This window comes from Orcinus orca, chromosome 6 (assembly GCF_937001465.1).
Source record: "Orcinus orca chromosome 6, mOrcOrc1.1, whole genome shotgun sequence".
Classification (NCBI taxonomy): Eukaryota; Metazoa; Chordata; class Mammalia; order Artiodactyla; family Delphinidae; genus Orcinus; species Orcinus orca.
In genome coordinates this window covers 92,617,834-92,643,115 of record NC_064564.1, presented here as the reverse complement: position 1 = coordinate 92,643,115, position 25,282 = coordinate 92,617,834, and the positions used below count along the sequence as shown (strand labels likewise).

The window sequence follows — 25,282 nt, the reverse complement described above, 5'->3', positions numbered from 1 at the left end:
ATTTTTATTTTGAAATAAGTTCAGACTTATAGAAAAGTTACAAGAATCATAGAAAGAATTTTCTTTAAGCCTTAACCCAGAATCTTCAGATATTATATATTACCACATTTGCCTTATCATTTCTTTATATATATTTGTAAGTATATTAATATATATGTAGAGAGCTGTTTGACAGTAAGATACAGGTATTATATCTCTTTACCCCTAAATATTTCACTCTGTCTTTCTTAAAAGCATTCAAAGACTTTTTTTTTTTTTTTTACCATAAACAGAATATAATTATTGACATGAAGAAACAATACTATTTAATTTAGCAGTCAGCAAAAAGTGACCCTGGGCCTTGGCTTGCTACCTATATTTGTGTGGTCCATGAGCTAGGAATGATGTCTACATTTTTAAACTTTGAAAAAATTAAAAGAAAAATAATACTTCATGGTACCTGAAAATTATTGGAATATCAAACTTGAGTGTCCATAAAATTTTTAAAGACCTTTTATTTGGTGATAATTATAGACTCATAGAAAATTACAAAAATAGTATATAGAGTATCATGTACCCTTCACTCCACTTCCCCCAATTTTGATACCTTATATTATAGAAGTACAATATCAAAACCACAAAATTGACATTGGTTCAATACTATTAAGTATATTACAAAACATATTCAGTTTTCACCATTTTCCATGTATTCATATGTGTGTGTGTGTGTAGTTCTATGCAATTTTATCCTATGTACAGATTCTTGCAACCACCACCATAATCAAAATATATACCCGTTCCATAACTACCAGGAAACTCCCCTTTTGCTACCCTGTGATGGTTAATTTTATGTGTCAATTTTGCTAGGCTGTGGTACCCCATTGTACATCAAACATCAGTCTAGATGTTGCTGTGAAGGTAGTTTTTAGATGTGATTGACATATAAATCAGTAGACCTTGAGTAGAACAGCTCACCCTCCGTCATGTGGGTGGACCTCATAGAGTCACTTGACAGCCTTAAGAGAAGACTGAAGTCCTCAGAAATGGAAGGAATTCTGCCTCCAGACTGTCTTCAGACTTAAGACTGCAAGGTTGACTCTTGCCAGAATTTCCAGCCTTCCAGCCTTCCCTGTAGATTTTAGAATTGCCAGCCCTGACAATCGCATGAGCCAATTCCTTAAAATCCATCTCTCCCTCTCCCTACCGCCCCCTCTTACTTTCACTGACTCTCTTTATCTATCTATCTATCTATCTATCTATCTATACACATCCTTTTGGTTTTGTTTCTCTGCAGAACCCTGATGAATATATACCCCTTTATATTTGCACCCTTACTTGAGCCTGTTCCCTGGTAAATGCGAAGTTTCTCTTCTCCTTCTCAGTAGTCATAAATAAAGTTTGAATTGAACATAGCATGCTCATTTAGTTACATAGTGTCTATCACTGCTTTCATGCTACAATGGCAGAGTTGAGGAGTTGTGACCGGAACAATATGGCCTCCAAAGCCTAACGTGTTTACTATATATTGTTATATAAAACCATGAATTCATACTGATACCTCAAATTCAATGCAACACTAGTAGTTGCACTCTGTCTTCCCTTTTTTATATCTGTATCTTCTACCTCTAGCAGTGAGATACTTGCAGGGAAAAAGAGTGCTGAGGAAATAAAAATCACCAGTGAATATAAGCCAAGAAATTACCAGAGATCACATAGGCCTGGGGACCATTTTATTTCTTTCCAGTCAGAGTAGAGACCATGTCTTTGGGGTATGGCATGTTCAATGGAGTGCCACAGGGGTAGCATCTTGTGGGGCTAAAGTATCCTTATAATAAGGGCTATTTTAGATTTGTCTTTAAAACTGTTTTTAAAAGTCTAGAAAAGATGAAGCTAATCTACAAGTAACTTAACTGGCTACCAGAACAAAGTAAAACATTCTAACATCCTTTAAAGGAATATGACAAAACCCAGCACTCAACAAAGTCAATTTCACAATATCTGGCATCCAATAAAAAATTCAAGTTATGCAAAGAAGCTAGCTAACATAACCTAGAAAAAATTCAATCAATAGAAAGAGACCAAGAAATGGTAGAGATAATGGAATTAGAGGACAAGGAATTTAAGTGGGCTATCATAAATATAATACATGTGCTAGATTGAAAGGAAAACAGGAATATAATGTGGAGGAAAATGAAAAAAAAAAAAAAGACCAAGCACCATTTCAAGAGGTAAAACAAATAGTGCCTTAAATTTTTACTGGGTGGGGTTAATAGAGTAGAAGCTGCAGAAGAAATGATCAGTGAGCCTGAAGACATAGCCATAGAAAATATCCTAAATGAACCACAAAAACTGAAAGGACTTAATACAAGGTGAACAGAGACTCAGTAACCTGTGGAAAATATCAGACAATCTAACATACATGTATTTTTAAGTCTCAGAGGGAGAAGAAAGAAAGAGGAGAACAGAAAAACTATTTGAAGAGATAATGACTGAACATTTCCCAAACTTTATGGAAACTATAAATCCAAAGACCCAAGAACCTCAGGATGACAAAGCAGGAATATGTGAAGAAAGTCTTAACAAAAAACGTCATCACATTGCTGAAAACCAGTGTTACTCAAAAAAATGTAAAGCAGCCGGGGGGAAAAACACACAATAAGTATAGGGGAATAAAGATAAAAAAATAATGCAGACGTCCTGTCATAATTTATGCAAATCAGAAATCAACAGAATGATATCTTTAGAGTGGTAAAAGAAAAAAAGTCTGTAAACCAGAATTTAATATTCGGTAAAAACATCTTTCAAAATTAAGCCGAAATACTTTTTCAGAAAAGATGTAAGCATGTTATATCTTTTTCCATCTTTATAGTTTTAATCTATCTGCATCTCTATGTAAAAGTGGGTTTTGGGGGACAGTTTTTTACCCCAGTATGACAATCGCTGTCATTTAATTGCTATGTTTAGAATATTTAAATTAAGTGTACTTATTATTTATTATAATTTAGTTATACCTGGAATTAGTCCACCACATTTCTATCTCATTTTCTTTGTTTCCTTTTTGCTCTTTTTCCTACATTGTTTTGGATTATTTTTATATTTTTGTAGGATTCCATTTTATTTTTATTGTTACCTTATTACCTATGCCTCTCAATTTATAGTTTTTGTTGGTTGCTCTAGAGGCTGAAGTTTACATTTTAAATTTATGACACTCTATGGTCTAATAATTTTTTTTTTACCATTTCATGTATAATGTTTGAAGGTTAAAGTGGTATACTGTCATTTCCCCTCTCATTTTTGGTGCTATTTTTGTCATATTTTTACTTCTCTCTATATATTTAGACCCCACAATTCTTAGTTATTGCTTTTGTTATGAATGTGTCAAATTAACACTTGTTAAGTGGAACACAGAGTGCCAGATGGTGAGCCATGGTTCAACAGAAGACCACAAGAGAAATGGAAACAGAGACTTTTACTACTTCACGGGTCCTGGAGGTCTTGCTCAGTATGCCTTGAGGAGCCACATACGAGGTCAAGGCAGAGTGCAGAGAAAGATATAGGACCCAGGCCCATGTGTTTATTAGGGTCCATGGGTGAAGTCTTTTGGGGTTCCCAGGCTAGGGCTGGATTGGTCAATTCAAACAAAGAGCTGGGTTTTGGTAAGGCCCAGGAAGGTCTTACCTAAGGGTCATTCAAAGGGAAAGCGCTGGGAGAGAGGGGAGACTGTTAATCACAAGGGCTGTTAGGGAAGTTATAACAGGAACTTACATTTGTTTGTGATGCTGCATGCTGTTATCTAGGGCATGCACTTGAATGAAAGGGGGACTAGTGTCAGTTTAATGTCCCTGCAGGCTACTTGGCCAAGCAAAATGGAAACCAAGGCAGCAAACAATGGAGTAGCTGAGCTAAACTCAACACTTCTGCTTTAAATAGTCAATTATTTTTATTTATTTTTTTAACATCTTTATTGGACCATAATTGCTTTACAATTTGTGTTAGTTTCTGCTGTATAACAAAGTGAATCAGATATATATATATATATATATATATACACATATATATACACATATATATACACACACATATATACATATATATATCCCCCTATCTCCTCCCTCTTGCATCTCTCTCCCACCCTCCCTCTAGGTGGTCAGAAAAGATGTAAGCATGTTATATCTTTTTCCTCTAGGTGGTCACAAAGCATTGAGCTGATCTCCCTGTGTGATGCAGCTGATTCCCACTAGCTACCTATTTTACATTTGGTAGTGTGTATATGTCAATGCTACTCTCTCACTTCTTCCCAGCTTACCCTTCCCCCTCCCTGTGTCCTCAAGTCCATTCTGTAGTCTGCATCTTTATTCCTGTCCTGCCCCTAGGTTCTTCAGAACCATTTTTTTTCTTTTTAGATTCCATATATATTTTAAAGAAATATAAAACCATGAGAAAAAAATTCTATTTTGTTTACTCACATATTTACCATTTTCAACACTCTCCATTCTTTTGTGCTGATTTATGTTTTCATATGATGTCATTTTCTGTCCACTGGAAAAACTATTTTGTTAAGTGTAGTTCTACTTTTGGTAATTCCTTTCAGCTTTTGTCCAAAAAATTCCTTATTTTACTTTCATTTTTTAAAGAATATTTTTGCTATACATAGAAATTCGTTAAGAGATTTAGTTTTCTTTCAGCACATTAAGGACATTGTTGCATTTCTTGTGGGTTGCATTACTTCTACCATGATGTATGCCATCAATATTATCTTTAATCCTCTAGATATAATGTTTCCCTTATTTGGCTATTTTAAAGATTTTCTTTTTAGTACTGATTTTCACCAATTTAACTGGGATGTTATATATTTATTCGTATGTGTGTATTTGCCTGTGTGTGTTTTTTCTGTGTGTGGTGTTTATATTATTTGTAGTTTTGTGAACTTCTTGTATCTGTGGGTTTCTTTGAATTTGGAAAAAATTTGGCCATTATTTCTTTCCGTTCTTTGAGTTCTCCTACTCTCTCTTCTCAGCTCCTGAGATGCCAATTCTATGTATGTTGAATTGCTTGATATTTCCCATGTGTCACAGAAGCTCTGTTCATTATTTTTTTTCAGTTTTCTTTTCTGTTTATGCTTCATTTTGAATAATTCATTGCTATGTCTTCAAGTTCACTTATATTTTCATCTGCACTCTATAATATGCCATTCATCCTATATAGTAACACTTTTGTTTTACAAATTGCATATTCTAGTTCCAGAAGTTATTTTTTAAAAATAACTTTTATCTTCATTATGTTCTTCCTTTTCTCTAAATTGTGGGTAATTTGTAATAATTCATCTACTAATTTCATTATTTCTATCATTTCCCAAAATGTTTCTATTGAATGAATGGCTTTTATTTTTTCCTGGTTATGGGCCAGATTGTCCTGACTTTTTGCTTTTTTTTTTGTTATTTGGGCTTGTATGCTAGTCATTTTGAACTTAATCTCATTGAGTGCTGGATTTTGGGGTCTCCTATTAAAGTGTGTTGCATGTATTCTGGCAGGCAGTTACTTGCAGATTACCTTGACACCTTTGAGACAAGTTTTTTAGCTTTATGAGGGTATATCTAGATTTGCGTTTACCCTAGATCAATGGATGTGATTTACTTTGGAGCTGTTAATAATTTTGCCTCTGAGGGGACATTAAGCAATGTCTGGATAAAGTTTTGGTGGTCACAACCTGTGGTGGGGGAAGCACTGCTACTGAAATTAATTGGGTTGAAACCAGGGATGTTGCAAAACACCCTACAATGCACAGGACATACCTCCATAGCAAAGAATTATTCAGCCCAAAGTGTCAATTGTCCTGCACTTGAGAATCCCTGTCCTAGAGTTAGTTTAGCCCTACTGCTAGCTAACAATTCACAGGTCTCTAAATGCTCTGGATGTTCAGTGAAGATATTTTACTCTTGTTGCTTGGGACTCAGATGTCTCTCAAACCTTTGTGAGCTTTGGGAATGGTTTGGTTTATAGCCCCCCATTGGTTCTTCTTTGCCTGAACTCATGTTATTTCACTGTTCTGCACGTGTGCTTTAGTGTTCAGCAGCCAATTTGATGGAACCCCTCTGATGGTACCTGGAGCTATTTCTTTGCTTATATTTTTAATCTCCAGAACTCTGCCCTGTAAAGCAGCCGCTTCAGCCCCTTTAACTCTTTTCTGACTTTGCTCAATTTAGTGAGACCACTGTGATCTGTTTGGGATCCTCCTCCATAAACCAGAGTCTAAAAAATAATACTAAATTGGCTTTAATTCTAGTCTCTTCTTCCAGAGGTCACTGTCCTGCCTTGCTTGTTCAGTATCTAAAAACCGTTTTTTCATCTATTTTGTCCAATTTTCTAAAAGTTCATGGTGAGACTGCAAGCGTGGCTGTAGTTAACTTATTATTGTCAAAGGCATATGTTCCCTCTTAGCTTTTCTGGTTGTATAATTTTTCACTTTTTCAGAACATATACTATTCATATATTATTCTGGCATCTTCATTCTCACCTATATTTTATTCTTAGACTTACAATTAAATATTTTAAATGCTCACTGCTTATCCTTTTGCCCAAGTTTCCCCATTCATCTTTTGTTTGAATGGAGATTATCCGCTCATCAACTCTAAAAGGGGATTATGCGTACAGCATTCCTTGGGTCTTACGTGTTTAAAACCATTTTTCAATGTCATGGATATTTGAAGGACAGCTTAACTAGATATAAATTACTTGGTATGCATTTTCTTTCTTGAGTGTTTTGAAAATGCACCTCCACTGTCTGATCTTTTTGAGAAATCTAATGTTGGACTAATTCATTTGCCCTTATAAGATGTTAACCATTTTGTTTTAAATACTTTGTATTTTAAACTCCAATAGCTTTACTGAGATACCTATCGGAGTTGATTATGCTGAGCTTATTTTTTCCCAGCACCTGGTAGACACTTTCAGTGCTTTATTTACAAAAAGTTTTTCTAGACTTAAGTTTTAAATATTAATTATATTTTATGGTTTTATTTCTTTTGTAGAGACTCAAATTTTATTTATTTGTAAAAGTAACAATATTTCTTCTTTGCCTCTGTTTCATTGGATAGATTTTCTTGATCTTATTTTCATTTTGTTGATTGCTTCCATTTCTTCAATGCCCTTATTAAATTTCATTCTAATCTATTTTACCTTGGCTACCTTTATTTTAGTCTTCTGTTTAGTCTTTAAGATGGCTTTGTCTTTTACTTATTATTTCCTGAGTTCAACCAATTTTCTTTTCATTTTTTCCTGATACATTAGTTGAACAATTTCTTTTTAATTTTTGAATTTCTGATTCAGGTGTTTTCCTCAAATGCTTGTTTGAGGATACTGGTATTGATTGTTAGTGTTGTTTTACAGTTTTAATTTTCTTCTTCTCCTTCTCCTCCTCCTCCTCCCCCTCCCCTCCCCTCCCCTCCCCCTCCCCTCCCCCTCCCCCTCCCCCTCCCCCTCCCCCTCCCCCTCCCCCTCCCCCTCCCCCTCCCCCTCCCCCTCCCCCTCCTCTTCCCCCTCCCCCTCCTCCTCCCCCTTCCCCCTCCCCTTCCTTCTTTTTCTTCTTCTTCTTCTTCTCCTTCTCCTCCTCCTCCTCCTCCTTCTTCTTCTTCTTCTTCTTCTTCTTCTTCTTCTTCTTCTTCTTCTTCTTCTTTCTTCTTTCTTCTTTCTTCTTTCTTCTTCTCCTCCTCCTTCTTCCTCTTCCTCTTCAGGATGAAGGGCAGAAGTTTCCATCAGCTGAGGCATTTTGTTTCTCATTTTCTATTTCATTTTATAATAGTTTTGAATATAGTCTACTTTCATTATTTATTTCCTAATTTGGATTCATTTATATGACCTGTAGGTCAAGAGTGTCCTCATCTGTCTGTGTTTTGAAGTAGTATTTCCTTAAATAATTGCTTTGACTCCCTCTTCCCCTTCCCCTTCTGCAGAAATAGAGAGAACCTTATAACAGCATTAGCTTGCTAAAGCCACTTTACCCTTGTCCTGAGGGCTCTCTGGCCCTCCTTGTCTTTTTTTCTCCTTTATCTTATCTAAGTAGGAAGGAATTGTAGGCCCTCTGATATTTTAGAACACTTTTTAAAACTATTTATTTTATTTATTTATTTATTTGGTTGTGCCAGGTCTTAGTTGCTGCTCGTGGGCTGTTTAGTTGTGGCTCGCAGCTCCTTAGTTGTGGCATGCGAACTCTTTGTTGTGGCAAGCATGTGGGATCTACTTCCCTGACCAGGGATTGAACCCAGGCCCCCTGCATTGGGAACATGGAGTCTTAACCACTGCACTGCCACAGAAGTCCCTATTTTAAAACATTTTTATTTAGCATGACCCCAATTTTCCTTTTTGCTTCTTTGCTCTTTCACTTCTAAATCTCCAAAGATGACTCTTTCTTCCTTTTCATTTACTTTTTACCCCAAATCCATGACTTTAGAAGACAGTCACCTCAACTCATACACACTTTTGTGTCCCACCTGTATTCAGGGCTGTGTTTTGGTTTTAGGTCAATCTTAAACTTGCTGCTTGTATCCCCCTTCTCTTTTCCATGCTAGTCTTTGCTCTGTGAAAAGATTCAGTGAGAACATGAGAGATGCTACGATTTAGTGTTAAATTTTGTGCTTATCGGTACTTCAAAGTTGGTCATGTTCTGTCTTCTGGTTTTGTGGGTTTGAATAGCTTTACTTGTTCTTCTGTTGTTCTGTATTGTTTTTGGACAATATGTAAGGAAATGTGGATTTAAGCAACTGCCATTATCATCAGTTACCCATAAGTTTACATGCATTTTTAATTGATTAAAATAACATTTCATTTCTGAATTTATTAGTGTTTAATTGCATAAGAGTGAAACTAACCTTATTTTCATGTATGAATTTTCTATTCTATATCTCAGTTTGTGATTTTTCCTTATTATTTGATTATCCATTTTCTAACTGGGTTTCAGTTGGAAATTGTGCAAAGTAAATGAATTGGAAATTCTTTTTATTTTTATAAGAATTCTTTCTATATTAAGTTATCACTACCTCATATAAGTTACAGGTTTTTGATATTTCAATATCTTTAATATGCTTTTAATATTTTATGTTTATTATGTTATTTGACTTTTTGGTGATAATTTCTAAGCAATTTTTATTTATAGAGAAGCTATTAATCTTATATATTATTATTAAGTAGCCAGGTAACTAACTGAACATTCTTACTACTTATAATAGTCTTTTTGGTTGATTCTATTTTCTTTTTAAAAAATGGCTACTAGTACTGATAACTTTCTCTTCTACTCCTGTACTTATACTCCTAAGTTTGTATTTCATGTATTTGCATAAACTGGATTATTCATAATTAATGCTAAATAACAACAGTTTTAGAAGCTACCCTTATCTTGACTCTGACTTTCACAAGAATGATTCATGTGTTTTAACATGGAGTGTGATATGACTATTGGCTTAAAAATATATTTTTTATTATTAAAAAATCTTCCATTGCAACAAGAGTTTCAAATTAGCTAGTGCATTCATAATATTAATAACATTTTTATAACATTTCTCCTCTTTTTTTAATTTTATTTTTTCTTGAATTATAGTTGATTTATAATGTGTTAGTTTCAGGTGTACAGCAAAATGATTCAGTTTTTTATATATATATGTATATGTGTATGTGTGTGTGTGTGTGTGTGTATATATATATATATATATATATATATATTCTTTTTTAGATTCTTTTCCCTTATAGGTTATTACAAAATATTGAGTATAGTTCCCTGTGCTATACAGTAGGTCCTTGTTGGTTATCTGTTTTATACGTAGTAGTATGTATAAGTTAAACCCAAACTCCTAATTTATCCTTCCCCTCTTTCCCCTTTGGTAACCATAAGTTTGTTTTCTATGTCTGTGGGTCTGTTTCTGCTTTGTATATAAGTTCATTTGCATAATTGTTTTTAGATTCCACATATAAGTGATATCATATGATATTTGTCTTTTGTCTGGCTTACTTCACTTAATATGATAATCTCTATGTCCATCCATGTTGCTGCAAATAGCATTATTTCATTCTTTTTAATGGCTGAGTAATATTCCATTATATATATATGTGTGTGTGTGTGTGTGTGTGTGTGTGTGTATGTATATATACACACCACATCTTCTTTATCCATTCATCTTTCAATGGACATTTAGGTTGCTTCCATGTCCTGGCTATTGTAAATAGTGCTGCAATGAACATTGGGGTGCATGTATTGTTTAGAATTATGGTTTTCTCCGGATATATGCCCAGGAATGGGATTACAGAATCATATGGTAGCTCTATTTTTAATTTTTTAAGGTGCTTCCATACTGCTCTCCATAGTGGCTATACCAATTTACAGTCCCACCAGCATCTTCAGGAATAATCTCCCAGATTGTCCTGAAATTGAACTTGAAGATATCTCCTTCTTGTACCAGTAGTTTTAAATATTAAAATTAAAAAGTATAAAAACACAAAATCTAACTAATTATTTTAAGGAAAAATGTACAGAAAAAATAAAACTAAGGAAAGTGGAAGAAATTAAAGGTTTCTGTTTAAAATGGCATTTATTCAAGACATTTTGAGCAATTGATTAAGTTTTATTTTTCATGTCTTCTGATATAAGGGCTAAGAAGGACAAAATAAGTACATACATCTCAATAATTACTTTAAATATAAATAAACTAAATGCTCCAATCAAATGACATAGAGTGGCTGAATGTATAAGAATGTATACACCCATGTGTATGTGTATGTGTGTGTGTATATATATATATACACACACACACACACACACACATATATGTACTGCCTGCAAGAGACTCACTTCAGATCTAAAGACACACACAGATTGAAAGTGAGGGGATGGAAAAGTGTTATTCCATACAAATGGAAACAAAAAGAAAGCTGGGGTAGCAATACTCACGTCAGACAAATAGACTTTAAACAAAGACTGTAACAAGAGGTAAAGAAGTACGTTATATAATGATCAAGGGACCAATCCAACACGAAGTTATAAACGATTGTGAATATATGTGCACGCAACATAGAAGCACCTAAATACATAAAGCAAATATTAACAAACATAAAGGAAGAAATTGACAGTAACACAATAATAGTAGGGGACATTAACACCCCACTTACATCAATGGAAAGACCATTCAGAGAGAAAATCAATAAGGAAACGCTGACTTAATGACACATTAAAGCAGATAACCTTAATAGGTATATATAGAGCATTCCATACAAAAGCAGCAGAATACACATTCCTTTTAAGTGCACATAAAACATTCTCCAGGGTAGATCACATACTAGGCCAAAAACCAAGTTTCGATAAATTTTAAAAGATTGAAATTATATCAAGCATCTTTTCAACCACAACAATATGAACCTAGAAACTAACTACAAGGAAAAAAACCTGCAAAAACACAAACAGGTGGAGTCTAAACAGTATATTACTAAACAACCAATGAATCACTGAAGAAATCAAAGATAAGTTAAAAACAAAATACCTGGAGACAAATGAAAATGGAAACAGTGATCCGAAATAAATGGGACATGGCAAAAGCAGTTCTGAGAGAGACATTTATAGAGGTACAAGCCTGCCTCAAGAAACAAGAAAAATCTCAAATAAAAATCTATTATTTCATCTAAAGGAAACAGAAAATTAAGAACAAACAAAACTCAATATTTATTATTTCCACTGTAGTAGCAGAAATAATAAATATCAGAAAAGAAATAAATGAAATAGACTAAAAAAAAAAGGAAATATCAATGAAACTAAAAGGTACTTTTTTGAAAAGATAAATAAAATTGATAAACCCTTAGCTAGACTCATCAAGAAAAAGAGAGAGAGGGACCAGTACAATAAAATCAGAAATGAAAGAGAAGTTACAGCTGACACCACAGAAATACAGAGGATCATAAGAGATTCCTGTGAACAATTGTACATCAATAAAACGGACAACCTAGAAGAAATGGATAAATTCCTAAAAATGTACAATCTCCAAGACTGAATCAGGAATAAATAGAAAATATGAAGAGAACAATTACCAGTAATGAAATTGAATCAGTAATTAAAAACTCCCAACAAACAAAAGTTCAGGATCAGATGGCTTCACAGGAGAATTCTACCAAACATTTAAAGAAGAGTTAACACCTATCCTTCTCAAACTATTCCAAAAAATTGAAAAGGAAAGAATGCTTCCAAGCTCATTCTATGAGGCCAACTTCACCCGGATACTAAAACCAGACAAAGATATCACAAAAATAGAAAATTACAGGCCAGTATAACTGATTAACATAGATGCAAAAAATTTCAACAAAATATTAGAAAACTGAATTAAGCAGTGTATTAAAAGGATCATATAATATGATCAAGTGGGATTTATCCCAGGGATGCAAGGATGGTTCAGTATCCACAAATCAGTCAACGTGATACACTACATTAACAAGTTGAAGGAAAAAAATCACATGATCATCTCAATAGATGCAGAAAAAGCTTCTGATAAAACATTCTGATAAAAAGCTTCTGATAAAACATTCATTTATGATAAAAACTCTTAACAAAGTGTGTATACAGGGAACAAACCTCAACATAATAAAGGCCATATATGACAAACCTACATCAACATCATACTCAACAGTGAAAAGCTGAAAGCATTTTATCTAAGATCAGGAACAAGACAAGAATGTACACTCTCACAACTTTTATTCAACATTTGATAATAATAGCTCTAGCTATTATTCTATTATTCTATTTCCTATTATATATGTATTTTCTAGTCTTAGAGGCATGCCCAATTCTTCTCAAATTCCCCACTTCATCTGAATACCCACTAATACCATACTGAAGATACTATAAAAGTTTTCTGTCAAGAGCCATAAAATTGTTCATTGCCTTTGATGAAGTAAACCCACTCCTGGGAATTGATTTTAAGATATAATAAAAGATAAGTGAAAAATCAAACATAGGAATGTGTTCATTTAAGCATTAGTTATAATAGGCACTGATTAGAAACACTCTTGAATAGAAGAATGATTAGGGTATATATTTTCAAATCCATATGAATAAATATGTAGCTAATATAATGATAAGTAGATACAGAATGGCAACTGTGTGGAAAGGGTGGACAGTAGTGTGCCCAGATCTATAATCAGACATAGAGGATGAAGAGGTCACACTATCATCTGTCACTCCTGCATGGTGACAAATAAAAATCTGCAATACTGCATATTGCGGATACGATGTCCCAGGGATCAATCTCTTCTCTTTTATTGTCTATACTCACTACCTTAGTGATCTTATTGATTTTAAATATCATCGATATGCTAATGGATCCCAAATTTGTATCTCTAGCCCAGATTTCTTCTCTAAACACGTGACTTGTATATTCTTCCATGTAGTTGTCATATTTAATAGATAGTTTGAACCTAACATGTCTAAAATGAATGCCCGATATTCTCCCACAGATCTACTTCAATTACAGACTTTCTTGAATCAGTGAGTCATAGCTGTATCCTTCTCACTTTTCAGTCTGAAAACCCTGAAGTCATTCTTGATGCCTCTCTTCCTCTATCACCCATATCCAATCCTTCTGGAAATCCTGTTGCCTACCTTTTCAGTATATCCAGAATTTGACTATTTCTCACCATCTCCACAACTATCACTGTGGCCTGGAATAACATCTTTTCTCCAAATTACTACAGTAGGTTTCTAAAATCTTCCTGACTCTAAAATTATTCCCCACAAAATGATCTTAGCACAACATGTGATGATTTTTAAGAACTTGTAATAATACTATGATATGTGAACATGATTCACATCTTAAGGAAGAGAGCTATCGATACCAAATTAAGGTCTCAGACTTTGCTTTTCTCACTCTAGCTTCTAGGATCATTCTGTTGTGCTTGTCTTTTACTGATAGGAGGTCTCACTAGAGTGATTTATTAAAAAATAAACTAAGCATATTTAAATGGCCTTTAAATATTTCTTCCTTCTAGTATATATAGAGTGTATTTGTAAATTAAATTGATGAACTTGGTTTTTACTTTTTTCTCTACACAAATGAGAGCTGCAGCAAATAAGACAGAATGAAACCTTGTATTTATCCAGTTCTTCTTTGAACAGAGTCCCAAGGGTTGTGTACTCAAACTTTTCACATTATTAAATGGATTCTCCCTTTCCCTAACACTTTATAACAAAGCTCTGCACATAGTTTTCCTAAATTCTGATCAGTTCTGAGCTGGGATATTCTCATCTCCTTGACACTTAACATATCCCCCCACCCCGATTCTATAAGCATTAAGTAATAGGGTTCAGTCTCTTCCATTTAATGCTCTGAGTCAGAGTTCCCATAATTCTCACATAATAAGAATTGCCAGGTGTTATAAAACATACAGATTAGCATATATCTCCTCTGGAAATTCTGATTTGGATCTAATTTGAACATTTGCATGATATTTTTAGCAAGCATTCCAGACGATCCTTATTTTCATGATGATTTTGGAAAGTTTCAGGATAGCTTAAAACAAGTCAAGTAGCACAGATATTAGTATGTTCTCAGATTGTGGGAAATTAGTGAAATGGAAAAAAAAGACCGTATCAGAAATCATGTAAAATCTTATTCACCTGAAGAAAAGAAAAGCAGAGATATTTAGAAAAAGACTTTAATAAGACATTCAGGAATCTCGTGGCATGGTCAAGTTCTCATTTATTGTGTGATTGCAAAGGCAAGCATTTGTTTCCTTTGAGTTCATATGACTATATTTGAAAATGGTACTTGGGAGTGGGTCACAGTGAGATGTTCCTTAAGACCTTGAATCAAAGTTGCTCTCTTAGAGTTAAAATATTAAGTTTTCCACAAGGGGTTGAAGTTACTCATCTGTTGAAATTAATCACCTGTGTGAGTGAACCATCTAAGGATGCTGAATGTAAATATTGCAAAGTGTGAAGTGGATGGTACTGCAGAGAAGCAGGACTGAAATGTGATACAGTTTTGTAAACTGCTTTTCAATGAACTGTTTCCTCTATTGATAAAGAATGTTGTAACAATGGAGGTTGCTCATACTGAAACACAGCATGATAAAGAAGTAATCAAAATACAGTTCAGGATTACATATACAGTTCTATCCTTGGAAGACAGAACAAAACATATTTGGATGATGCAGAAATTTATGCCATCCTGGATCTAGTTGTTTAGACAAGATGACTCTTGCTGAAGCACCTGAAATCTGAGGACCCTCTCTAGGCCTATGATGATTCAGCCAGGCGGGTTAAGAGCCATTTTATTGGGTTTTGCCTCTGGACAGCTGGTTGGCCTCTCAGGCAATAACTAGCTCATCCATATCCCTTTAAAACACGTACAAAGTTGTTGAAGATGATAGCACATGCTCACTGGAGCTGATGAGGCATAAAACTACAGATTTTATTTTCACCCACATAAACAAATAAGATGGATATTTATAGGCTCAATGTTTGTGATTACTTGAAATCAGGTAAAGGTTTTGTTGTAAGTGATCATAGAGATTGGGTGGGTAATAGGGTTAACAGTTCTTCATCCTCTTCAACCAAATAACATCACACCATGGTCGTTGTCGTCTGGTAGTGAAATGGAAGTAAGGACACAAATCAGAATAACTGTTTTGCTTTTATTGTGATACAAATCCCCAGTCTCTGCCTTTGGAGAGATTCTGAATTAATAGAACTGTTCATCTAATACCTGAGAAAGAAAAACTTTTCTCAGGTATCCTAAGGGTACTTGGATTAAGAACACCAGCACAGGGGGCTTCCCTGGTGGCGCAGTGGTTGAGAGTCCGCCTGCCGATGCAGGGGACACGGGTTCGTGCCCCAGTCCGGGAAGATCCCACATGCTGCGGAGCCTGCGGGTCCAGAGCCTGTGCTCCGCAGCAGGAGAGGCCACAATAGTGAGAGGCCCGTGTACCGCAAAAAAAAAAAAAAAAAAAAAAAAAAAAGAACACCAGCACAGTTCCTATACATTGAATTCTTTCCTCCGACATGGTTCCTTCATCAATCCATTCACCCTCAACTGAATCATTCCTTGCAAGTTCTGTCTTGTTCAGAATGGGACCTTCTGTTGTAATTATCTATAATTGTCTCACCTTCTCTAAGTCTAAAATTTAAGGGGATTATGTCAATGCTAGCAAGAGTCACCTTCTCCATAGAATAAAGCCATCATCCACATATACCCCAAAGACATCTCTCTGATAAAGAGGAATTAATGTACATGCATTGGCCTCATAGCTCCCCAGCTCCAGTGAGGGTGGAAAAGACAAGGAAAAACTGGTTAAAATGCAATATTGGTGTAATTATAATTTATGTAATTTTGCTCACATATGTCAAATATATCCATCAATCTTTTCGCACAATATGTGTGTACATTAATAAATAATTTCTTTTGCAGTGTAATCTCTACAGGGTAGAAATCTGTTGTTTCTTAGCCATAATTGCTCAATTCAGCACGCTCTAAGAAAAATAAGTAACATGGTGTGTGTTGTGTGTGTGTGTGTGTGTGTGTTGATGAATTCACTTAGACATTCAGAGTACAATATGAGAGTACTTTGACCTTATAACCGTGGATACTTTAAGATCTCCTGAATGCTATTCCTTTACTCCACTTTATATACAGGATTACAACTCACAAATCCTTGTCATGATGTCTTTGAACATACACAGATATTTACCCATCCCCCACACATACATCCTAAATAAACAAAATCATTCTTGTGGTAGTTTATCAAATCTAACAGATTTCACATTTTAACATTTAGAGTAGGAAAATTTCTAAAATTAATGGTGTCTTGGTTTTATGAACTGATATACCTCGAACTATATCCACACTTACATAAAAATACTATTTCTTCATAATTTCAGACATAATTACAAATCATATGAAGATAATATACTAGGCTTAATATCTTATACTCTTGGTATATTAGTTATTGTCATGGTGCTGCTAGAGTTGAACACTTAGATGATATAGCAAATTAAATATGAAAGAAAAGCAATCATCTAATTTTAATGTTATATTAATATTCAGTGAATGCTAAATACTTCTCCAGAAACATGATTCATTCTACCTAAATTATTTATTAATATCAAAAGTTTTATTTACAAGGTAAATCAAGATATTGGACTTAATGTTGAACTCCTGTCAAAAATGAGTATTTTCCAGGGTTTGGTTTATTCCAATGACTTTGCAATTTTCTGGCTAATGTTGGAGATTATCCAGATGAATGTGCTTGCTCCCATATTATATGAAGATAGAAATTAAAACATTACCAAAGAATTTCTAAACAGCAAGTTTTTCAAAGCTGCTTTCACCTCTTTGTTTCGTAGACTATAGATGATAGGATTCAACATGGGGGTTAACGCACCATATACCAAAGTCATAAATTTATCTATTTCCTGTGAATCTACAGATGAGGGCTTCAGGTACATGGAGAGAGCTGTCCCATGGAACAAAACCACCACAGTCAGATGGGCTGCACATGTTGAAAAGGCTTTTCTTTGACCATCCACTGAGCTGATTCTCAAGATGTTGGAGAGGATGAAAGCATAAGAGATACAAATTAAAAGCATCAGCATAGGAACAAGAAGTACGGTGATCACCAGCATGATTAATTGCACCATGGAGGTGTCCACACAAACAAGTTTTAAGACAGCCAGAATTTCACAAGCAAAATGATGACACTGCTACCACACAGAGACAGCTGCAATACAGACACTGGTTCCACCAGGGCAGTGAAGCAGCCTGTCACCCAGGAACCAGCTGCAATCTGCACACAAATCCTCTTGTTCATGATGATGGGGTATCTCAGGGGGTTGCAGATGGCCACATATCCATCATATGCCATCATGGACGGGAGCACACACTCAGTGGAGCGCATGGCAAGAGAGAAGTACATCTGAGTGGCACACCCTGAGAATGAGGGTAGTGTTTTTCCCTGAAACAAAGTTTATCAGCATTGGAGGGAAAGCAGAAGAGGTGTACCAGACATCTAAACAAAGAGAGGTTGCTGAGGAAGAAGTACATGGGTGTGTATAGGCTGGAATCCAGGATGGTGATGGAAATCAGAATTATATTACCCAGCAAGGTGATCAGGTACATCAGCAAGCACAGCACAAATATGATGACCTCAGCTTTGGGGTAGTAGGAAAATCCCAGGAAGAAAAAAATTGTTACAGATTTCAAATTTGCCTGGAACATTTTATTATGTCATGGTCATTTGCATATATGCATAGAATGATTAACATTACATATTATATATAAAACATAAGATCCTCTCCCTTTATATTTTCTGGTATTTTTTCTTCACATCAACTTGTAGTCTGTGCTTAAATGCTTCTCTAGCTTGGTGATAACATTAGTAATATATATTTTGAAGGAATTTGTCATCATCAATAAGGAAAATTTCAATCAGGAAGTCAACAAAGTATCTTCAAGGCGTTATTTTTGCTGCAAGACTTTTTAAGGCAATGTTGGGGAATGGCAAGCTTTATTTCATAAATATCATGAGAGACTGAGGAAAAAAACAATCTTATGGGGTCTTTCTTTTTCCAAAAGCACATTTGTAACTGATCTATGGTGAAGACATTTGTCTACCTCTGAACCATTGGAATGATTTTCTTCCCCTAGTTGGGTAACAGTCTTCTTACTTAGGAAACTTTTCTGCTTTCCAAGTTCAGTATCTTCCGCCATTTGTAGGGTTCTGTCCAAAATAATTTGGGAGATTCAGTTAGTAAAAAAAGACAGATTTCTGCAACCACAGATTAATTAACTGAAAAGCTTGAAAATTTAGACAAAGCCCAGACTTTCCATCTCAAACCCACGAAAATGCTGATATTCTCGTGATGGGACTTATAGCCGAGATTTCCTTCATATGGCCAGAATTGTCCTGACATGTGCTCCAGAAACATCCTCCAAATGACCAGCCATTTACACTGTAAAGTGATTTAAGTTTTTTGTTGCTTGTGAAAAGTTTCTAATTCATGCGGCAAATTAAAGTTAGAAATCTTTTGTACAGTATTAAAAATTCTGAAACTCCAGGGACAATCTCCCATAGATCCAATTATAGTCAGTAGCTGATCTGTTCTAATTCTTGTGTTATTCAAACAAGAAATTACCTTTTTCCTGTCTGTGCTGACTTTGGGAAAGGGAACTTTGCTCTTCTCCTAATTGTGTTATTAAATCAGTCAATCTGGTTTTTAATTCTCACTGTTTCCCTCTTTGTTTGACTATGGCAATGTCCTTGCTTTTCTTTCCTCATTTAGACAAGATTCATTGCAACCATAATACAAATGGTTGACCAAAAGGGAGAAAAGAGGTTGACTGACATCTGGCCCAGAGTCCCATTTCCAACTCACTTGTTCAATTCCTGTAGACAAAGGCTTATATGGCTGGAAGTAAATCATTCAGGTTGACCTGATTATGCCTAGGGGGAAGGGTCAGAAGAGAATTGTACTTTAGAGATACACTCACAAAGTTAAGATGGAGGCAGTGGGACTTCCTTGGTGGCGTAGTGGTTAAGAATTCGTCTGCCAATGCAGGGGACATGGGTTTGAGCCCTAGTCTGGGAAGATCCCACATACCACAGAGCACCTAAGCCGGTGTGCCACAACTACTGAGCCTGCACTCTAGAGCCTGTGAGCCACAGCTACTGAAGCGCGTGCACCTAGAGCCCGTGCTCTGCAACTAGAGAAGCCAATGCAATGAGAAGTCCGCGCACCACAACAAAGAGTAGTCCCTGCTCGCGGCAACTAGAGAAAGCCCATGCAGCAACAAAGACCCAACGCAACCAAAAATAAAAAATAAATTAATGAATTAAAAAAAAGATGGAGGCAGTGACTAAGACTGAGGAAGAAGGTTGCCGACCTGACTCCCTACTATGTATAAAGCACCAAACCATACTTCTGCTTTGGAATTACCTTGAAGCACACTGAAAAGAAGAGAAATTCAGAACCTCCATGATATTTTCTGTCTGAAAAAGAAATAGCCAAAATTTTAACAAGTTTCCTGATGCTTATGAGTCTGTATTCTTCCCTATCTCCAATAATAGCAGTAGCATTTACTCACATACTTAGGCCAGTAATCTAGAAGTAATCCTTGATCCTTTTCCCCCCTCTTATTCCATACCTAGCTCAGAAGGAAGTCTGTCATATCTTCCTGAAAAGTACATCTTAGATTTCCAACTTCTAGTAACGATGGAGTATCTTGTGGTACAGTAGCTTAGATCAGACTAACTCTCCTGCTACTAACAATTATAAACTCTGAATAAAATATAAAAAACAACTGTTTTATGACACTGGAGAGTGATCAAAAGCAGGCAGAACAGGAGGGAATCCAACCCCTGAAAGATGTGAACCAGACTGAGTGAGATCAACAGGGCATTCCCGAGTCCATATAGCAGATGGTACTCAAGCAGAAAGTAGCAGTCTTGATCTGAGGAATCAGATTAGCATTTGGGGCTGCCAGAGCAGCTGGAAATGTAGGGATACATCCTGGAAAAGAAGGAGCCATAAAGGAGGAAACTAAACTCTATGTAAAATCTCTCATCAAATCCTTGACTGACCACTGAATTGGGCATGAAGAGAGTGAGACTTCTTAGAACCCAGGGGAAAGTGACAATTGGAAGGCTAAAGAGTTGAACAGAGATTTTAATAAAAAGTTCACAGCTGGGGAGACAGAGTTTGGCATTCAAGTCCCACCAAAAAGAAGGGCTTGGTAAATACTTCTAGATTTCCATTGAAACCCAAGTTGTTTTTCCATGCATTAGACAGGCATACTGGCCCAAATAATGGGTGTGGTCTTAAGTGAGATTTGCAGTTACCTCACACAGAGCATTTAAGTTAAGAAGCATCTTAGTTTATACCCCAGCTATTGTGTAGCATAGGAAATATTCTTCAGGGAGTCATGTATTATAGAAGAATCTATAACCATAGAAGGGTTTATTTACTGTAAGTGATTTTTATCCAGGGACACTCTGGAAAGGGCATTGAATAGATATGGTCAGTTCACTCCTTCAAACATCATTAGTCTCTGCTCAGAAATCCAGTTGGTAAAGGGCCTATACCGGGAAACCTGTCTTTTTTTTCTCTTTCTCCTAAGAGATTCCACCTGGTAAAGAAAGTGAATGCATCACAGGCTAGTTGCTTTAACTCCTTCATCCTTGGGCAGATAGAAAATTCCTGTCATAAGGTTTTTACACTTTACATTAAGTGATTTAATATTCAACATAGAGTGAAAGAAATTGAGGAACCATACTGTAAACCCAAGAGCAACCACTATAAATCCTAAAAATAAATTTAGCTTAAAAGCTAATAAAGGAGATACAATGAAATAAAATAATAATAATTTAAGACTTCATTAATCCAAAAATACAGAAATAAAAGAAGACAAGTAAGAAAAATGGAGGGGACAAATAGAAAGCAAATAGATAATGGATTTAAACCAAAACGTATTGATAATTACATTAAATATAAATACTAAAAACTCCAATTGAAAGAGATTGACAGACTGGATATAAAAAAGGAAGATACAACTTTGTTGTTTTAAAAAATACACTTTGGACAAAGATACAGAGAGGTTGAAAGTAGAAGGATGGAGAAAGAAATAACAATCAAAGACTAAATAAAAGCTGGAATGGCTGTATTAATTGCAGGCAAATTCACTTCAAGAAATAGAATGTTGCCAGAGATAAATGGTAAGAAGGTCAAAGCATCAAGAAGACATTAAAATAAAAGCTAAATGTCTATGTAGCTAATAGCATAGCTTCAAATCTATGAAGCAAAAATCGACACAACTAAAGGGAAAATAGACAAATCTATAATTATATCGGGAAATTTTTAACACCCACCTTCAATAATTGGTAGAGTAAGTAAAGAAGAATTCAGTATGGATTCAGAAAGTTGAAAAATACTATCAAACAAGTTGATTTGTTGACATTTGTAAACACTATTCAACAATTACAGAATATACAGTTTTTTCAAGTGAGTATGGAACATTCACCAAGATAGAGATATGCTGGTTCATAAAACAAATCTCAATAAATTTCAAAACACCGAAAACATACAGAAAATGTTCTCTGACCACAACAGAATGAAATTTTAAGCTAATATCAAAATAATAATTAGAAAATTCCAAAATCCTTGTAAATTAAGCAGTACACTCCTAAATAAACAGTGTGTCAAAGAAGGAATCACAAGGGAAACTAAAATATATTTTGAGTTGAATGATCATGGAAATAGAATATGTCAAAATTTGTGGGATGCAGTAAAGCAGTGTTTAGACAGAAAGGAATAGTGTTAAATGATTATAGTAAGATAGAAGAAAAGTTCTTAGTCAGTTATCTAAGATTTCAACTAAGGCTGGAAAAAGAAGACCAAAGTAACTCAAAGTAAGTAGAAGGAAATAATGAAGAGCAGAAACAAATGAATTAGAAAACAACCCACAAAAAAACAGAGAAATGAACAAAGCCAGAAGTTGGCTATTTGAAAAGAATAATGAAATTGGTAAACCTCTAGCTAACTCATTAAGAAAAAAAGTGAAACCACAAACTAAACATTTCAGGAATGAAAGAAGGAATATTACTGCAACAGAGACAGCTTAGCTAGTGAATTTTGTCAATTTAAAGAGTAAACAATCTTACAGAAACATTTATATGAACTCAGAAAAGAGGATATACTTCCATATATCAGGAGAGAACACCTATGAACCTTTCTTATGAGGCCACCATAATCTGGTACTAGCAAAACCTGACAAGAATATTATGACAAAAGAAAATTATAGACCAATATCACTAGTGGATATAGACTCAATAATTATTAATAAAATCTTAGCAAATAATATCCACCATTATATCAAAAGGGTATTATATCATGAACAAGTGGGTGTTATACAAGAAAGGAAAGATCAGTTTAATATTTGAATATCAACCAATTAATTTTATCAGATTAACAGAATAGAGGGAAAAAATTCTTATGACCATGTCTATAAATGCAAATTTAAAAATTTACGAAAATTCAAACCCTATTTATGATAAAATACTCTCTGTGAACTAGTAGTAGAAGGATACTTTCATAAGGACATCAGCAATATAGTAAAATAGGAGTTTCCAGAGCTTGTCGCCTCACAGAAACATCAGTTTGAACAACTATCCACAAATGAAAATACCTACACAAGAGCTAAGGATTCCAAGTGAGAGATTAAAGATGGGTAAAGACTTCTGGGTTTTCGTTGAAACTCAGCACAAAAATAAGAAAAGACCCAGTAAAGAGGGTAAAACAATAGTTTTGCATTACCCATGTCATCCTTCTCGCAAGCCCAAGCAGTGCAGTTCATAGAGAGACTCCTACTTCATGGAGGAAGAAGAGTGTAGTGTGTACCCTACTTCGTCATGAACCCCAACACCAGTCTCACCCCAGTGAACCCTGGCACCATGCTAGCACCTGTAATCCCAGGCTTGCCCTTCCATATCTAGGCTCCTGGCTGCCACAGTGCCAGTCCAGGCCCGAAGGCCCCAGAGTCCAGGTCAGCCCCCGTGGACCCAGGCTCAATGCCTGCCTCAGTGACACAGCTTCCAGGCCTGCACCAGGGTTAGGTTGGCACCTGCAGCCCCAGGATCCAGACCAGCCCCTGCTAATAACTTCAATAGATGCAGAAAAATGTATTTGACAAAATTCAACATACTTTTCTGATAAACTTTTGACAAATTATAAGAAATATACCTCAACATAGTGAAGGCCATATATGACAAACCCACAACTAACTTCATATTCACAGATGAAAAGCTGAAAGCTTTTCCTCCAAGATCAGAAACAAGACAAGGGTTCCCACTCTTGCCACTTCTATTCAATATAGTACTGGAAGTCTTAGCCAAAGTGATTAGACAAGAATAAGAAATAAAAGGCATCCAAATTGTAAAGGAAGAAGTAAAATTGTCTGTGTTTGCAGATGACATTTTCTAATATATAGAAAACCCTAAAGCCTCCAGCAAAAAAGCAGAATTAATAAACAAATTCACTAAAGTTGCAAGATACAAAAATCTACATACAAAAATCAGTTGCATTTCTATACACTAACAATGATCACGAAAAGATATTCAACTTTCTGTTGAATTCATAGGATAATTGAATAGAATGATGCCAGGGGCTCAAGATTAGAGAAAAATGCAGAGATGTTGGTCAAATGGTACAAAGTTTCAGTTATGCAGGAAGAATAAGTTCTGGAGGTCTAATTACAGCATGGTGAATATAGTTAATAAATACTATATTTTATACTTGAAATTTGCTAAGAGAGTAGATCTTAAATGTTTACTCCACATACACACAAAAATAACTATATGAGGGATGGATATGTTAATTAACTTGATTGTGATAATCATTTCACAATGTATACACATTTCAAAACATCACATTGTACATTATATTTACCTTTTATTTGTCAATTTTACCTATATAAAGCTGGAAACAAATAAAAATAGTACCTAACAACAACAACAAAGGGTACTTGCAAAGCATAATGAAGGACATCTATGGAAAACTTCAGCTAATACCAAACATAATGAAAGAAGAGCTGAAATTTTTAATTTTGAAAATCATGATATTTGAAATTTTCTTTTAATACATGTTGATGTTTTGGGATCCTATGTAAGAAATGTTTGTCTTCCCCAGGGTAAAAATGATATTCTGTGTGCCCCACAAGAAGTTTTATAGATTGAATATTTATGTTTAGTTCTATTATTTACCTCAAATAGATTGTTGTATATACTTGTTCCAGCATTATTTATTGAAAAAACTATCCTTTCCCCATTGAATTACCTTGGCATCTTTGTTGAAAATCAATTGATCATATATGTGTGTTTCTTTCTGTACATCTTTATTCTGTTCATTGATTTATTTGTCTTTCTTTATGTCAGTACTGCAATGACTTGATTATTATAGATTTATATTGAGTTTAATGATGAGGTAGTGTAAATCCTCCAACTTGATTCATCTTTTTCAAGATTGTTTTGGCTCTTCCAGTTCCTTTACATTTCCATATCAGCTTAGAATCTTCTTGTCAGTTTCTCCAAAATTTCTGTCTGGATTTTGAATGGGATAACATTAATCTGTAAACTGACTTGGGAAGAAATGATATCTAAATAACATTGAGTCTTCTAATCCATGACAAGTTATCTCTATAATAGGTCTTCCTCAATTTCTCTCTACAATGCTTTGTAGCTTTCACTATAAAAGTCTTATACATCTTCTTTTAATTTTCTCTCAGTTGTCTTGTAT

The 25,282-nt window shown here is 34.9% G+C and overlaps 2 protein-coding genes across 2 annotated transcripts in view; one reads left to right on the top strand and one right to left on the bottom strand.

The window, feature by feature from the left end:
- LOC101286198 (olfactory receptor 13C3-like) overlaps positions 1-25,282 on the top strand; it is a 340,583-nt gene that overhangs the window by 16,952 nt on the left and 298,349 nt on the right.
- Positions 17,198-18,215, bottom strand: LOC101285944 (olfactory receptor 13F1). Its single transcript, XM_012533617.3, is given in 4 exon segments — positions 17,198-17,694; positions 17,697-17,937; positions 17,939-18,010; positions 18,012-18,215. Coding segments are annotated over 4 exon segments (936 nt in total). The 3' UTR covers positions 17,198-17,275.